The sequence below is a fragment of the Prosopis cineraria genome, unplaced genomic scaffold (assembly GCF_029017545.1).
Source record: "Prosopis cineraria cultivar Desert tree isolate PC_DT_omini unplaced genomic scaffold, ASM2901754v1 PC14, whole genome shotgun sequence".
In the NCBI taxonomy this organism is placed as follows: Eukaryota; Viridiplantae; Streptophyta; class Magnoliopsida; order Fabales; family Fabaceae; genus Prosopis; species Prosopis cineraria.
This window is the reverse complement of record NW_026555345.1, coordinates 8,194,188-8,218,316: the sequence shown is the minus strand read 5'-3', so window position 1 is coordinate 8,218,316 and position 24,129 is coordinate 8,194,188. Positions and strand designations below refer to the sequence as shown.

Sequence of the window (24,129 nt, the reverse complement as noted above, 5' to 3'; positions counted from 1 at the left end):
GAAAAAAAAAACAGACGAAGGAGAAGTGGAAAAAGTGTCTTGAAATTCACAATCCTGATCTAGCAACGGTGTAAGTGGGGTTTCAAAGTGGCTGCAATCATTATGTCTTGTGGAGTTTTTTTTTTTTAGAAAAAAGAAAAAGAAACTCCACAAAAACTTTTGGAGATCATCATCAGTCGATAGAAGCGTACGAATGCAAGAACCACATAAATTTGGGGCTAGAGTCCAAGCCCAAGCATGGCAAAACTAAGTGTAACTTTGGATAGTCTCTTTAATCAATTTTAGACGTTAAAATTATGATTTTATAAAATTATATCCAAACACTTCTATTATATATTAAAATTATTATGTACCTAAAACTATGTTTTTATCAAAATATTCAAAAACCTATTATACATGTTAAACTTAATTTTAAACTAAAAATCATATTTTTCTTTAAAATATCTAAACAGTTTTTTTATATATCAAAATTAATTATAAATCCAAAGTATGATTTGTAAAATAATTTATATAATTTTTTGATAAATTTTTAAAAATGTATAAGTAAAAATATGATTTGAAAATATGATAATAGTAGATTATGAAATAATTATAGTTTTGGGTTCATAATTGATTTTGATATGTATGGAGTGTTTGAATATTTTGAAGAAAAATCATAATTTTAAATTTATAATTGATTTTGGCATGTATAACAAGTGTTTGAATATTTTTTAAAAATCATAGTTTTAGATTTATAATTGATTTTAACATGTAACAGGGATGTTTAGATATATTTTTATGAAACCATGATTTCGTTTGATTTTCCATTCTACTTTTCAATTTTGATTAAAATTAATCTTATTAATTAATTTTCTAAATTAATTATATACCTAATAACATAATTAATTTTTCACAATTAGTTATACCTAATTGAAATTTAGACACACCCTAATGCTTTAACTATTAGGCTGCCTACAATGTGATCTGCTTGGGATCTAATCTGACTTGGTTGGGATCTCATCATATCAACAATGGCCTTATAAATATATTCGAATATACTTTTAATATTTTTATTTAATAAGGTTACGTATTGCAGAGCTTCAACCCAAAATTCTGAAAAAGTTTATTTGATTTCATTGACCAGTGGACTGCACTTATTATTTTTTAACTTTGCCATATATTTGCCACTTGCTCATTTCACTTTTTTATTCAGCAACTAAGTACGGAAAGACATTAGAATTTATAATATTCCATTTATAATATTCCAGCTCAGTCGTCGTCGTCGTCGTCGTCGTCGTCATAATGTTTATGTTGGGTATTTGAAAGGAACAACTGGGTTTGAATATTTTACATAATCGAACGAATTAAATGAATATTAATTTTTCTTTTTTTTTGTAATCTAATTTTTCTCATATTTAATTTTAGACATTGTTGATTGTGAGCAATTTTATATTGCATTTAATGACAAAAAAGGAAGTGAATCGATAGAGGAATAGAGAAAATTATCAAAGGATCTACAATTTACTATCTTATTTGAGGTTGTTAAAAACGTTAGCTATACACGGATTCACCCCGAGATTTAACCGCGGTTAAAATCCTAAAATTGATATGAAGTATCACGGCTAATTAATTAAATTTTACGTTTTGAAAAGTTTTAATGGAAATTTGGCAACTTTGTTGCTTAACAGTATAACATTTTATCATGAAAATAAAAGAAAAGAAAATTTAACCATTTTTTATTACACAAATATGTGTCTAATAATTATAAATATGTCGGACACTAAATATGAATATTGAAAATTTGTAACATTTTTTTAATTAGAAAGGTAGATGTTAATACACTGAAATTATAAGCAGGATTGAACTTATAATCTTTCATCTACAAAATAAGCTTGCATGCTACTATATTACAGGACCATCGGTTTGTTAACATTTTAACATTTTTAAATGTCGTTGATTTGTCTTACTTGCTCCTGATACTTTGTTCGGACAAAGTAAAAAAATGAAAAAAATTATTCTTTTAATTCTTTAATTTTTGATTCAATTATAATTTAGTTCTTAAAGTTTAACTTGTTCCAAACTCAATCCCTAAAATTTGATTTATTTAGAAATTTAAAAAATAATTATTTAATTCTTATAACTTTGACTTAATTACAATTCAGTCTACAAAGTTTTGACTAGGTTGTAACATAGTTCCTAAAATTTAACCCTTGCAACTCAATTCTTATATTTTTAATCATTTAAATTTTGTTTCTTGTATATTAAAAAATAAAATTATAAAGATTAAAATTATGTTAAAATTTGTTAATAATATTTTAAATTAATAAACTCTTTTAATCTTTATAAATATTATAAATATTAAATTTTTAAAATGTTTGTAATCTTTATAATTTTATTTTTTAAAATATAAGAATTAATATTTAAATGGTTAAAATTATAGAGATTAAGTAGTAAAAAACAAAGTTCAAAAAAAAAGTTACAACTGACTTAAAAGTATAAGGAGTAAGTTATAATAAATTAAAGTTTAGACAGAAGCTGAATTATAATAGGTCAAAATCATGGTGACTGAATGATTAATTTTTTTCTTAAAAATTCAATCATTCCCATTACTGAATCAGACTAATTTTGTTGTGTGTCAAAAAATTAGTGCACACATAGCATTCTCATGCATATCACCACATATGATTAACACGGAAACATATTTTAATGAAAAAAGAAAAAATATGAAATTAAATCTGAAATCTAAAATCAGGAAAGTAATGCCATCGAGAATCGAGATCGGACTTAAATCGAAAATATGAAATCTGCACTTCCTTGGACAGTGAAGTTCACTTCAGCAGAAGCTTTGCCATCGAGATCCCAATTTGATAATCTTTCTCTGGTCGTCCGGCTCTGGCAGATACCCCAATCACTGGTCCTCGAAGAACAAGATAGCCTTTGAAAAAAAAATGCGTCTCTGTAATAATCATGAGCGATCCAAAGTCTGGCCAACCAACGAGGAAGGAGATGAACATAGTGGACTGGAGCTTATGAAGGAGTTTTGGGACCTAAAGTAATTTAAAAAGCCTGATGTATTGTTCCTTTTAATCCTTATTATAAAATATATTTTAAAAAGATTTTTTATCTGTGTAATAAAAAATATATTGAGAGTCATTTATTTTCATTTTTTTAATTTTATCTCTATTGTAAATTTAATTTTATATCTTATTGTATATTTTATATTTCTCTCTTCCTATTTTTAATAGGGTAGAGTTGATTTTTTTTTAAATTTTAAGACATATTAAATGAGTTAATTGTTATTTTGGATTTCAATAAAGATGTTAAAAGCATTTTATAATAGGGATCAGAAAAAGTATTATTTATATATATCTTCATATTACTTTCCTTAATGACTAGTTATATATGGGATATAAACAAGTAATAAATTTTAAATAAAAATATATAATTAATATTAATGTTTAAAAGAAAAAATAACGACTAATTATAAAAAATATAAGTTAATATTTTCGGAGGCACGAGATGACAGCCTTAATTGCCCATGCACGGCCTGAAAGTTTTTTTTTTTTTTTTAACCAAAATATATGAGTCTGGTTTCGGTGCTCAGCAAGCTACTGAGCACTGCGGTGCTCATCAACAAATCTGGACCATTCAGATTTTAATTTGGATGGTCCAGATTTTTTTAATTTTAAGTTTATAAAAATAAAATTTATAAATTTTTTTAATAAATATATTTATCATCAATCTAGATATATTCATCATCAATTTAGACAGTATTGATTAAATTTAAATGGTTCAATTTAATGTTGTAATTTTCATAAATTAATTATCTGAATGTACTTTGAACAGTTCAGATTCAAGATTAAATTTTTATCTACAAGGCCTAGATTTAAATTTTTTATTTTTATATTTATTAAAATAAAAACTTATTAAAAAAATTTAATATTAAATCTGTTTTGTTCAGAGTACATCTAAATAATCAGTTTATAAAAATTATAATATTAAGATGAACCACATAGAGTCTCAAATTGAATTAATACTGTTTAAATTGATGATGAATATATTTATCAAAAAATTATTAATTTTATTTTTATAAAATTAAAATTAAAACAATCTAAAAATATTTTTATAAAATTAAAATTAAAATTAAAAAAATCTGGACCATGACTCAAAATACACGGCCTGAGAGTGAGGAAGAGGAATTTGAGGAGCTTCACTGTTGTGAGTTTTTTCGGGGTTTCAAATTCCACCATACCAGGACGGACCTACGTGGTGCTTGAGGAGGGGCCACCTCTCAATATATAGTGCTTATTATGTGTCAAACGAACTGCCCCCCCCCCCCCCCCCCCCCCCCCTTTCACAAAAGCAACACAAGGACGTATGTCATATGTGCAGAATTTGCTCCTCTTATATTTGCGTATTTAAATGGAAATAAAGTATATTATATTTGGTTATTTTTTTAGTATTATTTTTTATTAATTAAAAGAAAAACTATATATTTATAATATATATATATACACACAAGTTAATTTTTTTTTTGATTAAATTGTCTCGAATTATTTACATAATTTCTATTTGTATACGTAAATATTTAATATTTTTGTCAGAATTTGAATGTAATATCAATAAATAGTCATTTAAATTTTTCAAACATTTAATTTTCCATGTAGATATTAGTTTATATTTTTATAAAAATTTATTATTATCTATTCTAATTTCTGCTTAAAATATCAATATGTAAAGATAAATGAAAACATATTTATAACATAAACATTTTTATATGTTCCATATAAATTTTTTAAAAAATTAATACTTTAGATATATAGTGTCTTGTATTTTTTTTCAATTTTCTTAAGTATTTATACTAATACATAATTATCATCTAATAATATATTTTAACTTATAAAATTATTTAAAAAATATACATACATACATACAAATTCCCCCCACCCCCTGTATTTATAAGCTAGTTCTACCCTGCACTATATGATTTGTGTTGAAATGCTTATTGGATTTTTGTAAAGTAATGATCTCTATTCTGGTAAATTCTGCTGGATTTTTGCAATTTTTGTTGAACCTAATTCTAATGCTTGCAAAGCCCTTTAGGAGAAATTAGTAAAAAATAACCATAGAGTGAATGGTGCAAGGATGGCTAGCAATAATTGACTTCAATGCTTATTTAAAACCAAATGATAAATGTGGTGGTTTGGGGCCTAATTTAAACTCCATGTTGTAGTTTGGTGAATGTGTTTAAAAGCTTTGTTTGCAAGTTGTGGATCATGTAGGGGAAAGGTTTACTTAGAAAAGGAATATCTTGAAGGAAAGATTAGATTGGACTTTAATGAATAATTCTTGGGCCAATCTTTTCCCTGTACCTTAGTTCATCATCCTCCCATATTTGGTGTAGATCATAGACCTATTTTGATGTGCACTAATTGGCAAAATATTCCAATTAGAAATCCCCCCTATTTTGTTGTCAAGTTGTGTGGCTTTTGGAAGATGGGTTTGATAAAGTTGTTAGGAATGCTTGGTCTTCTAGAACATAGAATGACAAAAATAAAGTCCTTTATTGAGCATGTTGTGAGCTGAAACTAGCAGAAGGTTGGAAATATCCCAGTTAAAAAGAAATCAAGAAATGAGTGCTAAACAAAATAAAAGGGGTGGAATGAGCAAAGGGATGACATGATAACAACTTATTGCTCAAGTTGGAACAAAACCATTGAAAGGAGTACAATAAGCTTCTTTTACGTAAAGAACTCATTTGGTACTATTGCTCATTGCAAGTGTACGGGTTATAGCAAATAACATAATGAAAGTAAAGTATCATTCTCTTGAGAATTTATTTAAAAATGATGATCAAACAAAAGATTAAGTGGGGTCAACTAAGTTGAACCAAACATAATTAGGTGAAAAATGATTTTGTAAAGTAAAAAAATAGAAAATAAAGAAAAGCAATTGATTCACACAATTCAAACACAAATTAAGACTTAAGATTATTTATCCTCCTTATATTTCATAACACCAAAATTACCTCCTCTCAAAAATGCTTTTAATGAAAATAAGTATTAACCTAGGGTTTTAAAAATACTTGGACAAGCTCCCAAGTCATGAACAAGTGTTTAGTCAAATTAATTGTCCTAATGTGACTATGTAAAGTTAGCAAGTATATATCTATCTTACTAGTAAAACCATCCATTTAACATGCAAATATCTTGCACAATTGTACCCACATTCTACACTCAACTTAACCCTCTCAAGCATCAATTAAGTGAACCCAATATCTAAATGGTGACCAATCACTTAACTAGACGCATTAAGAAAAGAGTAAAATACATACATACATATTATTAATCACAAAAAGAGAGAAGAAACTTAATGTTAATCCATACAAGGGTTCAAAATAATCCAATAGCAAAGGGTTTAGCTACTCATAAATATCAAAAAGCTATCAGTACAAAAGATATTCATAGCCATTACAAGATTACAAGAAGAGAAATGGAGAAGAAATGAAGGAACTGAAGAAATAAAGCTTTAAATCTCTTCAAAGCTCCAACTTTTAGATCTAACTCATCGAAGGCTCAAATCCTAGCATAACAAAGCTCCCAAATGTCTTTAAGTGTGTAGAATCGCTTTTGAGTCGAGCTCTCTGAATATAAGTGTCTTATCCAACCAATTTCAGACTTAATAAAATGTAACATTTTTTTTTATAGTGGCAAAAGTCACAAATGAAAGTCACAACTTTAGGATGATTTTGATAGTTTTATACTGTTTTTGTAGGTAATAAAAATTATTTACTTTGTGCTTTATTTTTTCATCCAAAAGTCTTTCAAAAACATCTACAAAACTTCAGAAATGCTTCTAATCAAAACTTCAACCAAAATAACATGAAATTAGACAAAAAATATTAAATCAAAACCAAGAATACAAATTCAAAACAAAATGCACATTTTCCTAATTTGGCAATAAAAACATATACAATTGAGTCAAAATGGATTAAAATCTAAAGAAAATATGATGAAATAACATGAAATTCTAGAGGTTAACATATATCAAAATTAAGATGTAACTAGCTTAAGTGGGGGATAGAAATAGTAAATTTTTTCATGCCTTTGCCATTGCTAGAAGAAGAAGAAATATAATAGATGGTTTGAAGAATGAGGAAGGAGAATGGATTTTGGAATGAGAAAATTTAAAATCCTTAGCGGTCAATTATTATAAAACCCTCTTCATAGGTAGAGCAAAGTTGACTAATTTTCTACAAAACGAGGAATGTGTTTCCTGTTTTGGTGGAAAGTGAATTCCAGGCTTTCCATTGTGAGATGACTAATGATGACATAAAAGAGGCTACTTTTGATATCGGTGCTTTTAAAAACCTTAGGTCGGATGGCTTACAAGCATTCTTCTATCATGACTTTTGGCATGTTATTATTAGTGAGGATGTTTGTAATCTGGTGAAGAACATGTTTGAGAATCCTTCATCAGTTGAAGTTATTAATGCTACTCCTTTTGTGTTAATCTCGAAAGTTGAGGTACTAGAATCTATGAAAGATTTCCATCATATTTCCCTTTGCAATTAAGCTACAAAATCTTATCTAAAGTGTTGAGTAGGAGATTGAGGAAGGTGATGGGAAAGCTTGTGGGCAAATGTACCCCCTCACATGAAGAAAATTACATAGATGGTATGTAATCATTACAATCCTGCACCCCCTAGTTTTAAAATTTTAAACCCTCTAGACTTAATAAAAAAAATATTTGGGTTCATTTTTTTTAAATAAATGATATTTTAACTCAAATTCCATAAATTTAAAACAAAAAAATTATAGTCATTAAACATATTATTAAAAAAATGGATCAAGAGTTATTTATTTTATAATAAAATTCAAGTACAATAAATTAAGTCGTCCTTTTGGGTAATAGTTTTCTTCTCCCTCCTAAAACTAAAATTTATATTGACCTTCTCAACACATTTTTTGCCGAAACAAACCCTTTGTATATTTTTTTCCTAAATACAAATATGTATAATTTTACTTATGTTGTTATATTTTTTGCCTAATGTAATTATTTTTTAAAATTTTATATTTTTTGGTTTTGCACCCCTTGAGTTTGGGCCCTAGCTCCACTATTGAATATCAATGTAGTTTTATCGCTGCTAGATAGAGTAGCGACAACATTATCATAACTCAAGAAGTCATCCACACTATGAGATTAATCAAGAAAAAGAAAGGGATAATGGCAGTAAAGGTGAATCTTGAAAAAGCTTGTGACTGTTTAGAGTAAGAGTTCATTGTGGACACTTTAAAGCTCATTGGTTTGTCTCCATCTTTGTGTGAGGTGTTTATGGCTTGTGTGAACTCAGTGCTTTGGAATGGAAATCTGAAGGATAATTTCAAACCCTCAAGGGGGGCTAGACAAGGTGAACCTATTTCCCCTTATTTATTCACTCTATGTATGGAAAGGTTGAACCATGTGATTCAAGATGCGATTGAAGATTAACTTTGGAATCCCACTTAATTTGCTTTAGGAGGACCTACAATTTCTCATCTGTTCTTTGTTGATGACTAGTCTTGTTTGGGGATGCATTAATGGATCAAGTAGATGCAATTCTTCTTTGCCTTGATCACTTTTATAAAGCTTTTAGACAAAAAATGAATAAAAACAAGAATAAGGCATGCTTCTCTAAGCATGTTCATTTCTCTAAGAGCTTTGAGATAAGTAGGAGATTGGGGATGGGAATGACGGAAGATCTTGGTAAATACCTGGGCATTCTCTTTATTTGCAATAAAACCTCTTATCTATTATTTCCATTGATTATGGAAAAAGCTCAAAACAAAATGTCTAACTGGAAAGGTAGATTTTTAGCTATGGCTAGGCTTATAACTCTAATTAAAGCAATACTATTAGCTCTCACTACTTATTATATGCAAACTATGATCTTGCCAAAAAGACTTCTTAATGATTTAGAGATAAAAAGTCATCAGTTTCTATGGGGTGAAATGAGGGAAATAGAAAAATTCATCTAGTCTTTTAGATATGGTTACTCAAGATAACATAGATACATGGTCGTAGTAATATGCCCTTTATGACTAAATGACAAAACTCTTCATTCACTTAGATGGGAATTTGTAGTGTTTGGGATAAATTTAAAGATGGAATAAGCAACAAAGTTAGAAGCAACAACTCTACAAGCTTTTGGTTTAACAATTGGTTGACGATGAATGTTCCCCTAATTGAATTGGTCATGGGGAGTGAAGGTCTTATGGATAAGAATGAGAGAGTCTCTGATTATGTGGATTGAGAAGGTAATTAAGTTATTTGTAATTTTAAATCGTGGTCCCATCCAAATAAAATTACCTACTTGACCTATGTCTGCCCACCCAGTGAGGAGAGAGGAGAGGAGAAACACTTCCAAAAATCATCCATTAACGGCTGATTTATTATTAAATTTTGCTTACTCTTTTTTGTTTGCAAGTATGAGAAGAAGTATTGATAGTATCTAGAAGATGATTTGGAGATGGTTAGTAATGAAAAAAAAAATAAATCCTTTATGTGGCTGTTTGCTAATGGAAGAACCCACACATTCAAATTGAGGTAGAGGAGAGGTCTTGCAACCAAGGGGAATTGCCCTTTTGGGTGTAAGGCAATTGTCGATGCATCTTATCTGAGATTGTCTAAATGCCTAGAAGAAATGGAAAGTAGTAGTCAAAGAAGAGAACTAAAATACCTTTACTACCTTGAATGGGGTGGAATGGTTGAAATGGAACTAATCATGTAGCGGGTATGAGTTTTAATAAGAAAATAGATTGGATGCCCCTCTTTGGTTACATTTATTATGATCTTTAGGCTGATAGATGTAAAAAAAAAAATTAATATAGCAATTGTAATTGACTAACAATTTGTGTGCTCTAGTTTCTTTAGAGCTTGTGTAGATCTAGATTTTAATAGGCTTGCAACTTCATTGATTTATAAGAGATAACACATCAGAGATAGAGATACAAGTAGAAGTGATGCTACTAAACTCAAAGTAGATGGGTCAATGCTGTTGAATGGTAGTAGTGGATGGGTGGAAGCATTTGGGACCCTTAAGGTAATTGGATCAAAGGTTTTAGCTACAAACTTACTAATGTTTCACCTATGATTGTAGAATTACTTGCTATCATTCATGAATTGCTTCTTTATTAGGATATCAATTTGCATACTGTTGATATTTTTTGTGTTTATATTGATACTATTAATCTAATTACTAAAGGAGGTGAGAACTCACGCCGTTTTTTGAATGTAATTAAGGATGTTTGCTTTTTATTTCACAAGAATTGGAGTCTATTTTTTCATCATGTTAGTAGCGACTCTAATACCTATGCTGATTATTTTGCTAAGCTTGCTCATAGATTGGATGTTAGTTTTTATACCTTTGATTACCCCCACCTTTATTCTAAGAGTATTCTTGTATATCTTAATGTAATCTCTTTTGATTTTGAATACATTCCTTTCATTTAAAAAAATGAAATGCTTAAGATTTCTAGATTTATATCAACAAAAATTGAAAAAGAGGATGGTGGTGAGTGTGGAATCATTTGCCAAGGAACTAGGAAGTAGAGTTCTTACCATGTAATTTCATATTTTAGATTTTATATTTTTAATTTTAGGGGCTGTTTTATTTTTATTTTTTAACACATTGCCATGTAAGTACTATTGTTTTTGACACATGGGAAACATTAGTCTAGTTTAGTAATGGGAAGGATTGAATTTTGGGAGAATGACAAAAAGGTCCTAAAAGGATTAATTAATTTATGTTAGGTCTCAAGTGCCAAACTTTAAAAATTTACAACTCAATCTCTCAATTTTGCAACTGTGTTATAATGAATTTGCAACTTATTTTTCAAATTTTAACATGGTTGAAGAATAAAAAATTATTTTTTTTGTTAAAATTTGGAATATAAGTTACAAATTCATCACAACAGAATGGTAAAATTAAGATATTGAGTTATAAATTCTTAAAATTTAACACTTAGAACCTAACTTGAATTAATTGATCCTTTTAGGACCTCTCTATCATTCTCCCTTGAATTTTTAAATGAATCAAGCTTCAAGGACTGAATCACAATAAGTTAAACTTGAAAAATTAAATTATAATTAAGGTAAAAGTTGAAGAATTAAAAGAATAATTTTTCAAAAATGAAACAAGAAAAATATATATTTTTTTCTTGTTATATTTAATAAGGAGAAAACATAAAAAAGTAACTAATTTTATAATAATACCTACATAGAAAATATGTAGGCCTTATGTCTTGTGTCTATTTTTTTATTTCTTACCTCCAATTTTTTCCTTACCATACTTTCTTGTTATCTAAACCTTGTGGGTCATGTTTCCCCACCTAATTTTCTATTCTATCTATTTCTCTCTCCATCTAAGCATACGTTAAACGATGTTCCTTAGTATATTTTGGTGAGGTTCATAGTTTCACTTAAAACCATTTGTCACCAAATCTTTAAATTCATTTTGTTCAATTATTAGAAAAATCTGAATTTAAAATCTTAACCTATATCTTACCTCTAGTCAATCTCAAATGACAAATTTTTAAACCTATTATATTAGTATTATTAATTTAAATAATCAATTTATCTAATAAACACCTATATTAACATGCTATTTTATGAGTAGTAAAATACTGTTTTTAATCCTTGCACTTTATTTGAGTTTTGGTATAGATCCTTGTATTTTTTTTTTTATATTTCAGGTCCTTACACTTTTCTCCATTTGTAACACTAGTCGCTTCATTTTCAAAGGGATATTAACATGGCACAAACAATGTTAATAATGCTGATATATTTATTAACACTGTTAATTTTGTGCTTACCTAAACTAATGCTAACATAGATTTTTTTTAATAAGAAAAAAATTAAAAAAAGCCTACATTAGATGAAATGAAAAGGCTACATTGGACAGCTGAACTCTTTAAATCAGTAGCAAAATGCACAAATTAAAAAGACCTAAACCCTTATTTTCTAGGGCACAAAATCCCCCCACCATAATCAGGACCTTAGGACCCCATAACAACAACACTGAAAAAGCCTTGGTGGATGCCAGAAAAGAGTGTTCAATGGTACTGGAATAGTTGCTGCTAGTAAATAGTCATCAAATAGTGGTCGGATGGGGAAAACTTCGGCATTTGATGTGTCATCAATAATGGTACAGTTACTCGTTCTATTTTAAGTTCTATTCCTTGATTAAACTCTTCTATATTATATTATCCTCATTAAGTTCTATTCTTTGTAAGTTCTATTCTTTGTAAGTTCTATTTTATGAGAATGATCATACACTAAACTCTGTTATCCTCATTAAACTTGTCTATAGGCTTTCATTAAACTCGTATATGGTCTGCATTTGTTATACATGTCTGTTATCCTTCTACTTATACACTTGCTCTATTTTTTTATAGCTCTATCTTTTGTTATCCTTTTCTAATTAGAACTTTTCTAATTTGTTGCAAGGTATACTTGGGGAGAATGAACATAGTGATAGTTGTGAAGGGAAGGGTAGTAGGGCTGTGAATTTGTTAGATATAGATACTAGTTACTTTGATAATATTGATGATAATGATTTTAACCAATATGTTGATGTTAGTGTTGGTGATATATTAGATGAAGGTATAGGTAGTTCAAAGTTAATGAGAGCTCCACCTACTCAATTAGTTGAGAATAGGAACTTACCTGAGGTTACAAAGGAGAAGATATTCAGTTTGTTATATGATTATGAATATGATGAGCTTCATGAAGAGCAACTCTCTAGTGATAATGAAGATGAGAATGTGCCTAAAGGTAAGTGTGAAAATTATAATCCTTCTAGGACATGTAAAGAATTTTAATTCAAGTTAGGCATGAAGTTCACTTCATTTGGTCAATTTAAGGATGCATTAATAGAATATGATTTGCTTAATGGATATGAACTAGAATTTATTAAGAATGATAAGGTGATGTGTCAAGTTAAGTGCATAAAAGGAATGCAAATGGTTGATTAATCTTGTGAGTAAAGTCGATGATCAATTGACATATTATTTAAATATATTTCAATCTAAACACACATGTAGGCTATCTATTAGTGGGAAGATGGCTTATTATGAGTGGATTTCAAAAAAGATAGTTGGCATTTCATCGCAATTTGTTGATTCTTCACCACTTTTGACTATCTCTAGCATTGCTTGACAGTCTTATCCAACATGATGGGGTCGTGGGGTCTTGATGCTGATCATTTAAAATCTAGATCAGCTTTTTTATTTCATCTGATTTAGGCTTTTTTTATGTTTGCTTATTAAAAAATTCATGTCAATATCAATTTGACATGTAAGCACAAAATTAATGGTGTTAATTACCATGTTAGTATTATTAACGTTATTTATGCCACATTAACTTTCCTATGAAAATATAGGACCAATGTTATAGATGGAGAAAAGTGTAAAGACTTGAAATAATGAAAAAAAATACAAGAATCTATATCAAAATCTAAACAAAGTGCAAGAACTAAAAGTAATGCTTTCTTTATAATTTTTTTATATGCCTATCCTAATCTTTTTCTATAAAAAAGGGAGACATTTACACAATTCATCTTTCAACAATAGCAGAGACTAACCATTTGTTTGGTTGGAGGGAAAAGCCCCTCCCCTCCTTATATTTGGATGGGACAAAGGGAGGAGAGGGACTTCCCACCTTTTGTTTGGCAAAGTGGAGAGGAGGGGCTCCCCATCCAAAACCTCTCCCTTAAATTGGGGGCTCCCTCCCCCCTCCTTCTTTTCAACTAAACATATTATAAAATATTATTTTTCTTATAATTTTTTAATACACCTATCCTAACCTTTTTCTATGAGAAATGAAGACAAATGTACAATTCACCCTCCAACCACATACACTATTCTAACACTTAAGATTTGGACAAGCAACCTCTCTTCATAGGGAGGGTTTAATACCAATGTGCCATAGATACTAACAATATATTTAAGAGGTGCTTGATTCGATTCGTTGAGGGAGTTAAGCTAGTTTACTCGATAATCATGTGTTTGAGTCAAGTTATTTTAAGGCACCCATGAAATTGTTGTTGATAAAAACCATTGAATTAGTTTTGGTATAGTAATATTCCCTATTTCTCAGAATAGTGGACGAAGAAATTAAAAAAAAAAAGAAATCATGATTTATCTTAACTAATGTCTGGTTCACTCATAGAAAATTTTTTCATTCAATTTTTTTAAAAAAAGGTAAAAATAATGAAAAATCAGAAACAAAAAAAGTGTGGAAAAGAGGGAAGGAGGAGGGACCTGTGGCCAGGAAAGCCCATGCCATCCAAAATTAATGGACGCCTTCTTTTCCTCTCTTTCTTCTCAATTTGAATCACAAAATCTCCTTCCTCTTAATCCAACGGTCCTCCTTGCTTCTCCTTGTCTTTTAAATTCCTTCTCTTCTCATTGATTTCGTCTCCTTACAGGAGTCTCTTCTCCCTCTACCAACCCTCTCTCTCTATCGCTCGCCTTCTCCATCCCCATTCCCCCCTCGGCAATTTCAAGGTCTACTCCTTCTTCTTTTTCTTCTTCTTTTAGATCTGTTCCCTGCTTTTCAGTTCTTCATGGATCCGTTATTTGTTCCAATTCCCCGCTTTGATTTAATCTTAAAATGGATACTTTCCGTCTTCTTTTGTTGTTTTGCAGAGTGGGATTTAATCTTAAAATGATTTACCTTCGGTTGTAGTTTTTAATTCGTCGATCTGGGATTTAATTGTAGTTGCTGGCTGAGTGCTGGATTTTACTTGGCGCGTTTGTTTACTTGCTTATGTTCTCTGGTCTTTTTGTTAAGCGAGTTTGATATTTCTGGTCAAGGGTTTGGATCTATCATGTGAAGAGTATAGGTTCATGGAAAATTGTTCTTGTTGACTGGAGAGAAGAATCCGATCTGTATTTAATAATTCTGGTTGTTAGATGTTGACCGAACATATAATGCAAACATGGATTGGCATTTTAAATTTGAAAATGAAAGTAAGATGTGTCAACCTCCCAATCAGATGATCAAATTGAGTAGGAAATGTGAAAAATGGTAGCCATATACACTATTTCAATGATCCCTTACCCGCCTTTGAATCATTGTCATCATTATAGTTCATGGTGCGGGTGACTAATTAACTGGTTGTTTTCTTTTTCCTTGGAGGTTTGTGTTCCCCTTCTCTGGAAAATACTTTTGGTTATCTTTAGTGAGATGTTGTGGGTTGTTTGTCTCTGGGATGAATTTGGTGTCATGTAATCGTGATATATTTAGCGTTGCTTCTGGTGTCTATTTCTCCCGTGTTCCCTTACACTTCCTCGCCAATATCTTGTTTGTAATTGTTTTCTCTCTTGCCTATCTATTCCTGATCATCAGTCTGTTGATAACTTTTGAGCAGCTTTTCTGTTGTAGGATATGAAACTGAATTCTACAATGTGTGTAGTTTAATCATCTATATTATCAATAAATACTTCATGTTGATTTAGGTTACTTCTCATGAAAGATTTTTTTTTCCTATAAATAAATTTGAAAAGCAATATTATCATTGATGTTTGTTTTTATTTTGGGTTTTCCTTCCACGTCATTTTGAGCTCACCCCTTGCCACCTCTATATTAATGGTTTCATTTTACAGAATTGATAGGTTTGTACTGACTGGGTTATTTGATCCAATAGGTAATAGAAGATGGCAGAAGCTGAGGATATTCAACCTCTCGTTTGTGACAATGGAACAGGAATGGTTAAGGTACTGATGGGTCTTATTATATTGTCAGTTTGTCAGTTTTTTTCCCCCATATTGGGATAACTTAGAATTTTCACACTATTTTCTTCTGCGGAGCTGTTATATATTTGCTGTTATTTGGTGAAGCTGATTGCAGTGTACTTTTTCAGGCTGGATTTGCAGGAGATGATGCCCCACGTGCTGTGTTTCCCAGCATTGTAGGTCGTCCTCGTCACACTGGTGTGATGGTTGGCATGGGCCAGAAGGACGCATATGTTGGTGATGAGGCACAGTCTAAGAGGGGTATTCTGACCCTCAAGTACCCTATTGAGCACGGAATTGTCAGCAATTGGGATGATATGGAAAAGATATGGCATCACACCTTCTATAATGAGCTTCGTGTTGCCCCAGAAGAGCATCCAGTTTTGCTAACTGAGGCTCCTCTTAATCCCAAGGCCAATCGTGAGAAGATGACTCAAATCATGTTTGAGACTTTTAATACCCCTGCTATGTATGTAGCAATTCAAGCTGTTCTCTCACTATATGCAAGTGGTCGTACTACTGGTAAGTGATTCTATTAATTGTTTGATGTGGTTTAAGCCTTTGTTTGAACTTGAGTTTTTATATTTTCTTAAATTTTATTTATTTTGGGATTTTGGTGAGAAAAAATAAAGAGACATAAACATCATCTATATGCTTTTAAATTATTATTGTGTGGATTAGGATGGTTTCTGCGCTTCTTGCTCAACTCCCCAGTTTTAACGCCTCTAATCCTAAAATTGAAGGGTTTATAATTGTATCCTTCCCCATTATTCATTCATTTATAGCCTTTTTGTGTTAATGAAGGTAATCTATAATGGTAATATTATAATGGAGAATTACCATCAGGTCCCAAATAAGGAAATTAATTATTTCTTCAGTCCATTGGCAAGTCAAACTTTTATATTTACATGCTAAACTTCAATATTTACAAGTAAATGAGACTTGTATCTAATTAGTTTCCTTACCCAGGACCTATATGCAATCCTCCCATATTATTAGTTTATATTTCTGATCTACTGCATCAATGTAAAATAAATCTTCAAGAAGCTGCACTAGGCCACTATTCACAATTTATGAACAGTGTGACTCATCCTTAGACTCTGTAATGTATGGGGTCCACCTATCTAGTTCTGTTATAAAATAAGTATCTTGGTAATTTCCAAACAATTGGAATAGGACTGCTATAGTTCGGAGTAAGGTGTGTCAGTCTTGAGTCTTCACAGCATCTAAAATGCATTAATTTTGTTTCTGCCATTATTCTGAAACTGAGGATAAGACTTGAGTTTATTGCTGTAGTTCTATATGATTTCACTTAACATGCTGCTGGAATGTCAAACTTCCCTATATCTGAACGAGTATAATTGTGGTTGTTTGTCTTAAATCTGTTTGTTGTTTCTCTGTAGGTATCGTGTTGGACTCTGGTGATGGTGTCAGCCACACAGTCCCCATCTATGAGGGTTATGCTCTCCCACATGCCATCCTTCGTCTTGACCTGGCTGGTCGTGACCTTACTGAATACATGATGAAAATTCTGACTGAACGTGGGTATTCATTTACCACCTCAGCAGAGCGGGAAATTGTGAGAGATGTGAAAGAGAAGCTGGCCTATATTGCCCTTGACTATGAACAAGAGTTAGAGACTTCCAAGACCAGCTCTGCTGTGGAGAAGAGCTATGAGTTGCCTGATGGGCAGGTAATCACCATTGGTGCAGAGCGATTCAGATGTCCAGAGGTGCTGTTCCAACCATCCCTTATTGGAATGGAAGCAGCAGGTATTCATGAGACAACATACAACTCCATCATGAAGTGTGATGTTGACATCAGGAAGGACCTGTACGGTAACATTGTCCTCTCTGGAGGCTCAACCATGTTTCCTGGCATTGCTGATAGAATGAGCAAAGAGATTTCTGCATTGGCCCCAAGCAGCATGAAGATCAAGGTTGTAGCACCACCTGAGAGAAAGTACAGTGTCTGGATTGGTGGGTCTATCTTGGCATCTCTCAGCACCTTCCAACAGGTTTGTTCTCTTCTTTATTTTCTTGCCTGTTACTTGGAATTCTTGGAGTTGCTTCCATATGATCGGTAATGGAACATTGTTTTTGAGTGTAGATGTGGATTGCGAAGGCAGAGTACGATGAGTCTGGACCATCAATTGTGCATAGAAAATGCTTCTAGAATGTTTCAGAATAGGGTTATTGAAGGAGGAGACCACTGTCACATTCCTCGGGAAGAAGTGCATCTTGCAGCTCTTTCATTCTAGTTTTTTGGTTGTGGTTTCATGTTATTATGATATGATGTTAGAATGATGACTTTAAGATGAGGAGTTTTTGTTTTTCCTTTTTGAATGTTCCAATTTAGCATTATATGTCTTTGAAATTTTACTTATTCTTCAATCTCTTCAATCCAAATGCACCATATGACGCTAGAGAAAAATTTGATTCTTTTACCTATTATTATGAACCATGACGACTTGAGAAATATGGATAACAAGTCATACACCAAAACTACTTACATGCTATAATTTAGGAACTGTATGGATCACAAGCCATACACCAAAACCACTTGCTATAATTTAGGAGCTGAGAACTATGGATCACAAGTCATACGCCAAACTATTTACATGCACATGATATGTTACATAGAAAGCAAAGATGTCTGAGTGAAGTTCTCTTGTTCTACAAAGGGATGATCAATCTTAAAGTCTTCTCCGAAATTTGCCTTGTTTTCTTGCTTTAGGAGTTTCTCGTCCATGTTTTTGTGAACTTGTTGCTTTTCCAAGTTTCCATCTGCAATACTTAGTTTCTTGTCTAAGCTCACGAAACCATATCCCTCACTTTCAGGGAAACCACAGTAAGAATTACATTTTTTATATTTCTTAGAAGGCAAGGCAGTGAAGTTTCCATTGACGGCAGAAGTACGATTGCTGAAGCTTCCAAAGCCTTCGATACCTCGAGAAAGTTCTCGAGCTCTTGCTCTTTCCTCTCTTAAAAGTTCATTGTTTTCCAGGAGCTTTGTTATTCTCTCTGATAATTTTCTAACTCTCATGCCCCAGTTGAACCTGTGAAATGAAAATACCATTACATGGGTCACCACCAAGTTAAGTTCATTGCAATAAAATTGTGATAAGTCAAATCATCACAGTGGCATCATTTGAGAATTGTTGCATATATATATATATATATATATATGTATGTATATATACCCTCTGTCATCAATGTACTGAAATTGTCCTATCTCTTTGATAATGTCTTCATCACACTGAAACTCCTCAGATACTCTTAGAGGTCCATGAGTTAGAAGATGTTCCAGAAGAATCAGAGCTTTGTATGAGACTCTCCATTTGCTTTTATCAAATTTCTGCAACCTATTTTCCCATAACATCAGATGAAACTTTTAAGAACATAGTTCTTGAGATATTAAGAACAAGCTTAATCAAATCAAGATAAATGGATATTAAAGTTTTTAAAAAATGTGATCGCCAAAAATAAAATTGCCTATACTCTGTCAGCTTCAAGTCATGCGCAAAGTTGCAAATGCGTCTTACAAGTTGCAATACAATGATCACCCTTCTTGGTTATTTCGTCTATTTTATTGTTCATTCTGTTAATGGAAATGTAATCTCATACAATGTTATTTATCAATTGATATATTTACTTATCCGAAAAATGAAAAATTACATTCTGAGATTATCTACATATATATACCCATGATTAACTGATTGGACAATTATGAACACTGAAAAGGGATAGTTAAAAATGATATTATTTTTTTTTTTGATACTTAAACAACTGGTTGAAAGTTCAAATTATATGTAGCAATTTTTGTTAGAAGAGATCTACCAATTGCTTTCAATACCTCCTCTGAGGAGACATTTTTTGCTACAAGCAGAGCCTACTCCTTATAATTACCAAAAAAAAAATGATATTTTTCAATATTTAAAACTATAATTGAATTGAGTCATGAGGACTGAATGCATCTTAAACAAAATTGTAGATTCAAATCATGTAAATAGAAAAAATCACATTAGAATAATTACTCTTTTTTAAGACTAAGGACAAAGCTCCATTCTAGCCCGATAATACCGAATACCTCAGATATGCAAATAATAATACAAAAACAAAAACAAAATTAGTTGATTATTTTGTTAAAGAAAAGTAAACACCTCTTATGCAAAATCTCCACAATTCTCTCATAATCATCAACTTCAAAGGCCGCTCTTGATATTACTCCCATGGTACGAGTCTCTGGAGGCCAGGGAGTTTCACTAGTAGCTTCTTCTGTCATTCTAAACCCTCATATAACAATGAAACAGTGAGTGAAACGTATCAAGAATAAAAAATAATACAAAATCAACTTATTTCATTAACTAGTTATCTACATGTTGAAACAATAATTAATAGGAACAGCTTCTATTATCTCATTACTGTATCATAAGATGGGTTTTTGTTCTTCTGCAGAGAAAGATCAGAAACTCAAATAAGGGGAAAAAAATATATCGAAGGAGCGGAATTTAAGGAAAGAGATCATACAAATGAAAACTCACAGTTCAACTGGAGTAACATCTGTCAATATTAACCTAGCAGTTTTGATCTTGTCCTTGAAGAAGAAAGAAGCTTGCTTTTTGATTTCATGGAGGAGAGGAGAATCCATATTTGCAGTGTTCTTTGATAGAGTTAGCATAGTAGGTGTGAGGAGCAAAATGACGAAGAAGATTATCAGATGTGCGGATCTTTTATAAGAGAAATTATTATCTATATACTTACGTAATAGATTCACCTAATCAATTAGCAAATGATATAAAATATTATTGTCTAAGTTTAAAAAAAAAAAAAGGAACAAGCTTACTTTTAGAGTTAATTTTTGTTTTTTAAGAATTAAACGGCAAGTTTTGCTGAAGAATTTGTTTTGAAGGAAGTGTCTTTTAATACCGTCAAGCTAATTTTGACCCAAAAGATACTGAGAGATAGTTATCTCAAATTCTATCAAGCAAATGAAAAAAATAATGAGAGATATTACGATTTTTTGATATTGTTTATTCACTTGTCGAACTATTTGTTTGTGATTTTGGGAAAATATATTTATATTTTTATGGAAATTAATATTATCTACCAGTTCGTAGATTTGAACTTTTTTGTTTAATTGGCCGTGATAAAAAGTACATGAAATCGATTGGAAACATTCAAATGATTTAATAAATAGTAAATCTTAAATCAATACATCAATTTCAAAGCTCCTCATACCTAACTCACTATCTACAATGTGACATCCTATTTATTAATTAATATCTTTGACCTGAACTTTTAAGAAAATTTATTTATTTTTTTATTGTGATCAATACACATACATACATGTATACATACATACATACATACATATATATTTAAATTGCATCTATCTTTATATATATATATATATATATATTGAGTTTTTCACGGTATTAAAATTCAAATCGAGTTAACATGTCAGTGAATTGAAAGATTGGTGTTCTAGTTAATATAGTGCCTATTTGGATATGGCAGAAAATTGACTTTTTAGGTGATAATTGATTTTGAAATGAAAATTAGCCAAGCACCAGATTTCTGAATAACTGATTTTTTTTTTTTTTTACCAACTGATTAATTGATTAAGAAGCCTGTAATCACGTTTTGGCATAATTTGAAAATTCCAACTTCTTCAACTCTCTTTTAACTTTTCAACTTGACGTGACTTTATGATTCTCTCTCTCTCTCTCTTCTTTTTTGCATCCCTCAACCATCTTTCTTGATTCATTGGATGGGGCAAAAATTAGGAAAAATGATAATGAATTCTCAAAAATTAATTTTATACCAGTTAAGTTTCAAGAAATTATAAAAAGTCAATGAAATCTCATGTTTTTCAAAAATCAGACTTATGAAAGAAATGATGAAAATGCCCCTATGATTAAATATAACATGTACATTCATCAGCTCCAGCATTTTCCTCCTGATTTGTCTCTTTCCCGCCATTAATGAGAGTTACATGTAAGTGGTAGGGTTGCACATTGAAGAATATCCATTCCTAAAATAGAGTTGTGCTTGGAAGAGGTGGAGTTGCCTCAATTATTAACTCAAGGAAGCTCAAGGAGTTGTACTGGTGCGTTTAAGCAGGTGTGTCTTTTTTTTTTTTTCCAAATCCCTGCATCTGAACAAAAAAGTTTACTCTATTAAAGTCTGATTTCTTACAAAATGGATCTCGTAAGAAAAAAGATAGAACGATTTATTGCAATTGAACATGAAAGATTTTTTTTATTTCACGTTTCTAAAGATTTGACATGAAGATTCGACATTTTGCAACTGAAAGTGTAAGAATTTATCATCAAGTGTCCATATTTTAAGATGGAACGCTGTCACTGTTTCACTGATGCAAAAATCACTTATGTCAAAAGTAACTTATTTCTAAGTGATATATTATTACATTTTATTTTGTTTATTGTAGGTTGATATTATTGAGTACGATGGAAAGTAGTTGTTTTAAGGAAAACTTTTGTTATTTTCATTTTGGTAGAGATATTGTAAAAGATATGTATGGGATAATGCATTATGATGGGGGGAGTTGTAATGGAAGAATGATTAGAGAAAGAATGTCTCTTGAAAGACTTATTAGATTGATTTCGTCATGCTTGAATTGTGATTTAAATGGAATAGAGTTGAAGTACATAGTAAAGTTTGATTGTAATGCTTTTTTTAGACCGAAGGGATAAATCAATTAATGAAATTGAATGATAATTTTGCTCATGTGTACATCATTGAGAAGATACAGCAAAGTACAGAGGCAACAAGAGATTTAATTGATGGGTAAGTTTTTTTAATAGTTGCATGATTAATATTATGCTAATATGAATATGAATGGTAGTAATAAACATGATTTGAATGGAAATGCAGAGCAGGATGTTCAGCTGGGAATTCACATGCTACACAAGATCTTGAAGTTCTACCATGTACAATATAAAGTATCCCAACACCAATGCCTGAGCTAAATGCAACAAAGTGGAAGGATTTGCTAGTAGCACCTGGGCAAATTTTTGCGAGTGCTGATAATTGTAGACAAGCAATCTACAAGTATAGTATTACACACAGGTTTGAATATAAATTTGTGAAGAATAACACAAATAAAATAATTACAGTTTGCAAGGCAAAAGGATGTCAGTAGAAGATAACAGCATACTCATTAAGGAAGTCAATGCCCTTACTTTGTGTAACAACTTTCAAAAATGAGCACTTACATTCTGCCCAAAAAGACCTTGAAGTTTCTTACAGTACAAGGTGCAGACTAACTTCATTTATAATTGATGACGTAGTAAGGTCTAATGTGGAAAAAAGACCCAATGAAATTAAAGCTGACATATATAGAGACTATGGCATAAGTCTAACTTATCATCAAGCTTTAAGAGTAAAAGAGAGGGCATTAGTAGAAATAAATGGGCTTCCTGACCAATCATATATGCTTGTTTCTTGGTTGTGTAATAGACTAATAAAGACTGATGCTAACACTGTAGCAAAATGGGTGACTTCTGAAAACAATAGATTTAAATGTTTATTTATTGCATATGGTTGTTCCATCAAAAGATTCTTGCTTGAGACTAGGCCTATTTTATATGTGGTGGATGTTTTCTCTGTGGTCCTTATCGAGGCACCTTACTGGTAGCTTTAACATACGATGCCAATAATAAGTTGTTTCCATTAGCTTTTGTAATAGTTGGTAGTGAAACTCACAATGATTAGACTTAGTTTCTGTAAAATATTAAAGATATCCTTAGTTCACTATAGGTAACTATTGTTTTTGATAGAAATAATGGTATTATTGGTGCTGTTAGAGCCATATTTGGTGGTGATAGACATGCATTTTGCTATTGATATGTTAAGAAAAATTTTAGCTTTGAGTTTAACAAAGTTTGTAGGGGAATGGGAAGGAACAGCAAGAAAAGGCACTAAAATTGCTTGATCACATTGCCTATGCAAGGCATAAGCATGAATTTCGTATAGCCACGAGAAATTTGAGGATGTTCTCTCCACAATTAGCAAGATGGGTTGAAAATCAAGGCGATATTGATCGGTGGGCACTATCATTGTTCTCATTTTAAAGATGGGATAACATAACAACCAACTTGGCCGAATCATTCAATGCATGAATTCTTAAGGAGAGGAGGCATAATATGTGTTCTTATAAATGAGCATAAAGACAAGTTGAGCAAGAAATTTTTTACAAGTAAGGTAGCCATGAGTAAGTGGAAAAGCATAGTTGGTCTAAATGTTAAAGCAAAGTTGAAGGAAAATATTTTAAAGGCAGAAGTTACGATAGTTCAGCTGTATGGCTTACATATTGCATTGGTTCGAACACCATGTGGACATATATGTGT

General features: G+C 31.0%; 2 protein-coding genes across 3 annotated transcripts; one reads left to right on the top strand and one right to left on the bottom strand.

Moving 5' to 3' along the window:
- The first annotated feature begins 14,430 nt into the window (after window positions 1–14,430).
- On the top strand, window positions 14,431–18,140 carry LOC129292566 (actin-97-like). Its single transcript, XM_054930133.1, has 5 exons — window positions 14,431–14,525; window positions 15,668–15,737; window positions 15,884–16,277; window positions 17,159–17,772; window positions 17,865–18,140. Exons 2-5 carry the CDS (start codon window positions 15,678–15,680, stop codon window positions 17,928–17,930), a joined length of 1,134 nt encoding a protein of 377 aa, XP_054786108.1. The 5' UTR covers window positions 14,431–14,525; window positions 15,668–15,677; the 3' UTR covers window positions 17,931–18,140.
- Window positions 18,141–18,178: 38 nt separating this feature from the next.
- On the bottom strand, window positions 18,179–20,441 carry LOC129292567 (epsin-3-like). 2 transcript variants are annotated; one of them, XM_054930135.1, is made up of 4 exons: window positions 20,285–20,441; window positions 19,918–20,040; window positions 18,958–19,119; window positions 18,179–18,813 (listed from the first exon to the last, which is right to left on the bottom strand). In XM_054930135.1, exons 2-4 carry the CDS (start codon window positions 20,037–20,039, stop codon window positions 18,390–18,392), a joined length of 708 nt encoding a protein of 235 aa, XP_054786110.1. In that variant the 5' UTR covers window position 20,040; window positions 20,285–20,441; the 3' UTR covers window positions 18,179–18,389. The 2 variants fall into 2 exon arrangements, with proteins under 2 accessions (XP_054786110.1, XP_054786109.1); XM_054930134.1 differs by having other exon boundaries at window positions 20,299–20,441.
- Window positions 20,442–24,129: the final 3,688 nt, after the last annotated feature.

Excerpts from the sequence above, each read along its gene's own strand:
- LOC129292566 (XM_054930133.1), top strand. The coding sequence starts at position 15,678 with ATGGCAGAAGCTGAGGATATTCAACCTCTCGTTTGTGACAATGGAACA. Across the intron at positions 16,278-17,158 it reads TGCAAGTGGTCGTACTACTG|GTATCGTGTTGGACTCTGGT; the intron begins GTAAGTGATTCT and ends GTTTCTCTGTAG. Across the intron at positions 17,773-17,864 it reads CTCTCAGCACCTTCCAACAG|ATGTGGATTGCGAAGGCAGA; the intron begins GTTTGTTCTCTT and ends TTTTGAGTGTAG.
- LOC129292567 (XM_054930134.1), bottom strand. The coding sequence starts at position 20,435 with ATGCTAACTCTATCAAAGAACACTGCAAATATGGATTCTCCTCTCCTC. Across the intron at positions 19,120-19,917 it reads GTGGAGATTTTGCATAAGAG|GTTGCAGAAATTTGATAAAA; the intron begins GTGTTTACTTTT and ends ATGGGAAAATAG. Across the intron at positions 18,814-18,957 it reads CAGTACATTGATGACAGAGG|GTTCAACTGGGGCATGAGAG; the intron begins GTATATATACAT and ends TTCATTTCACAG.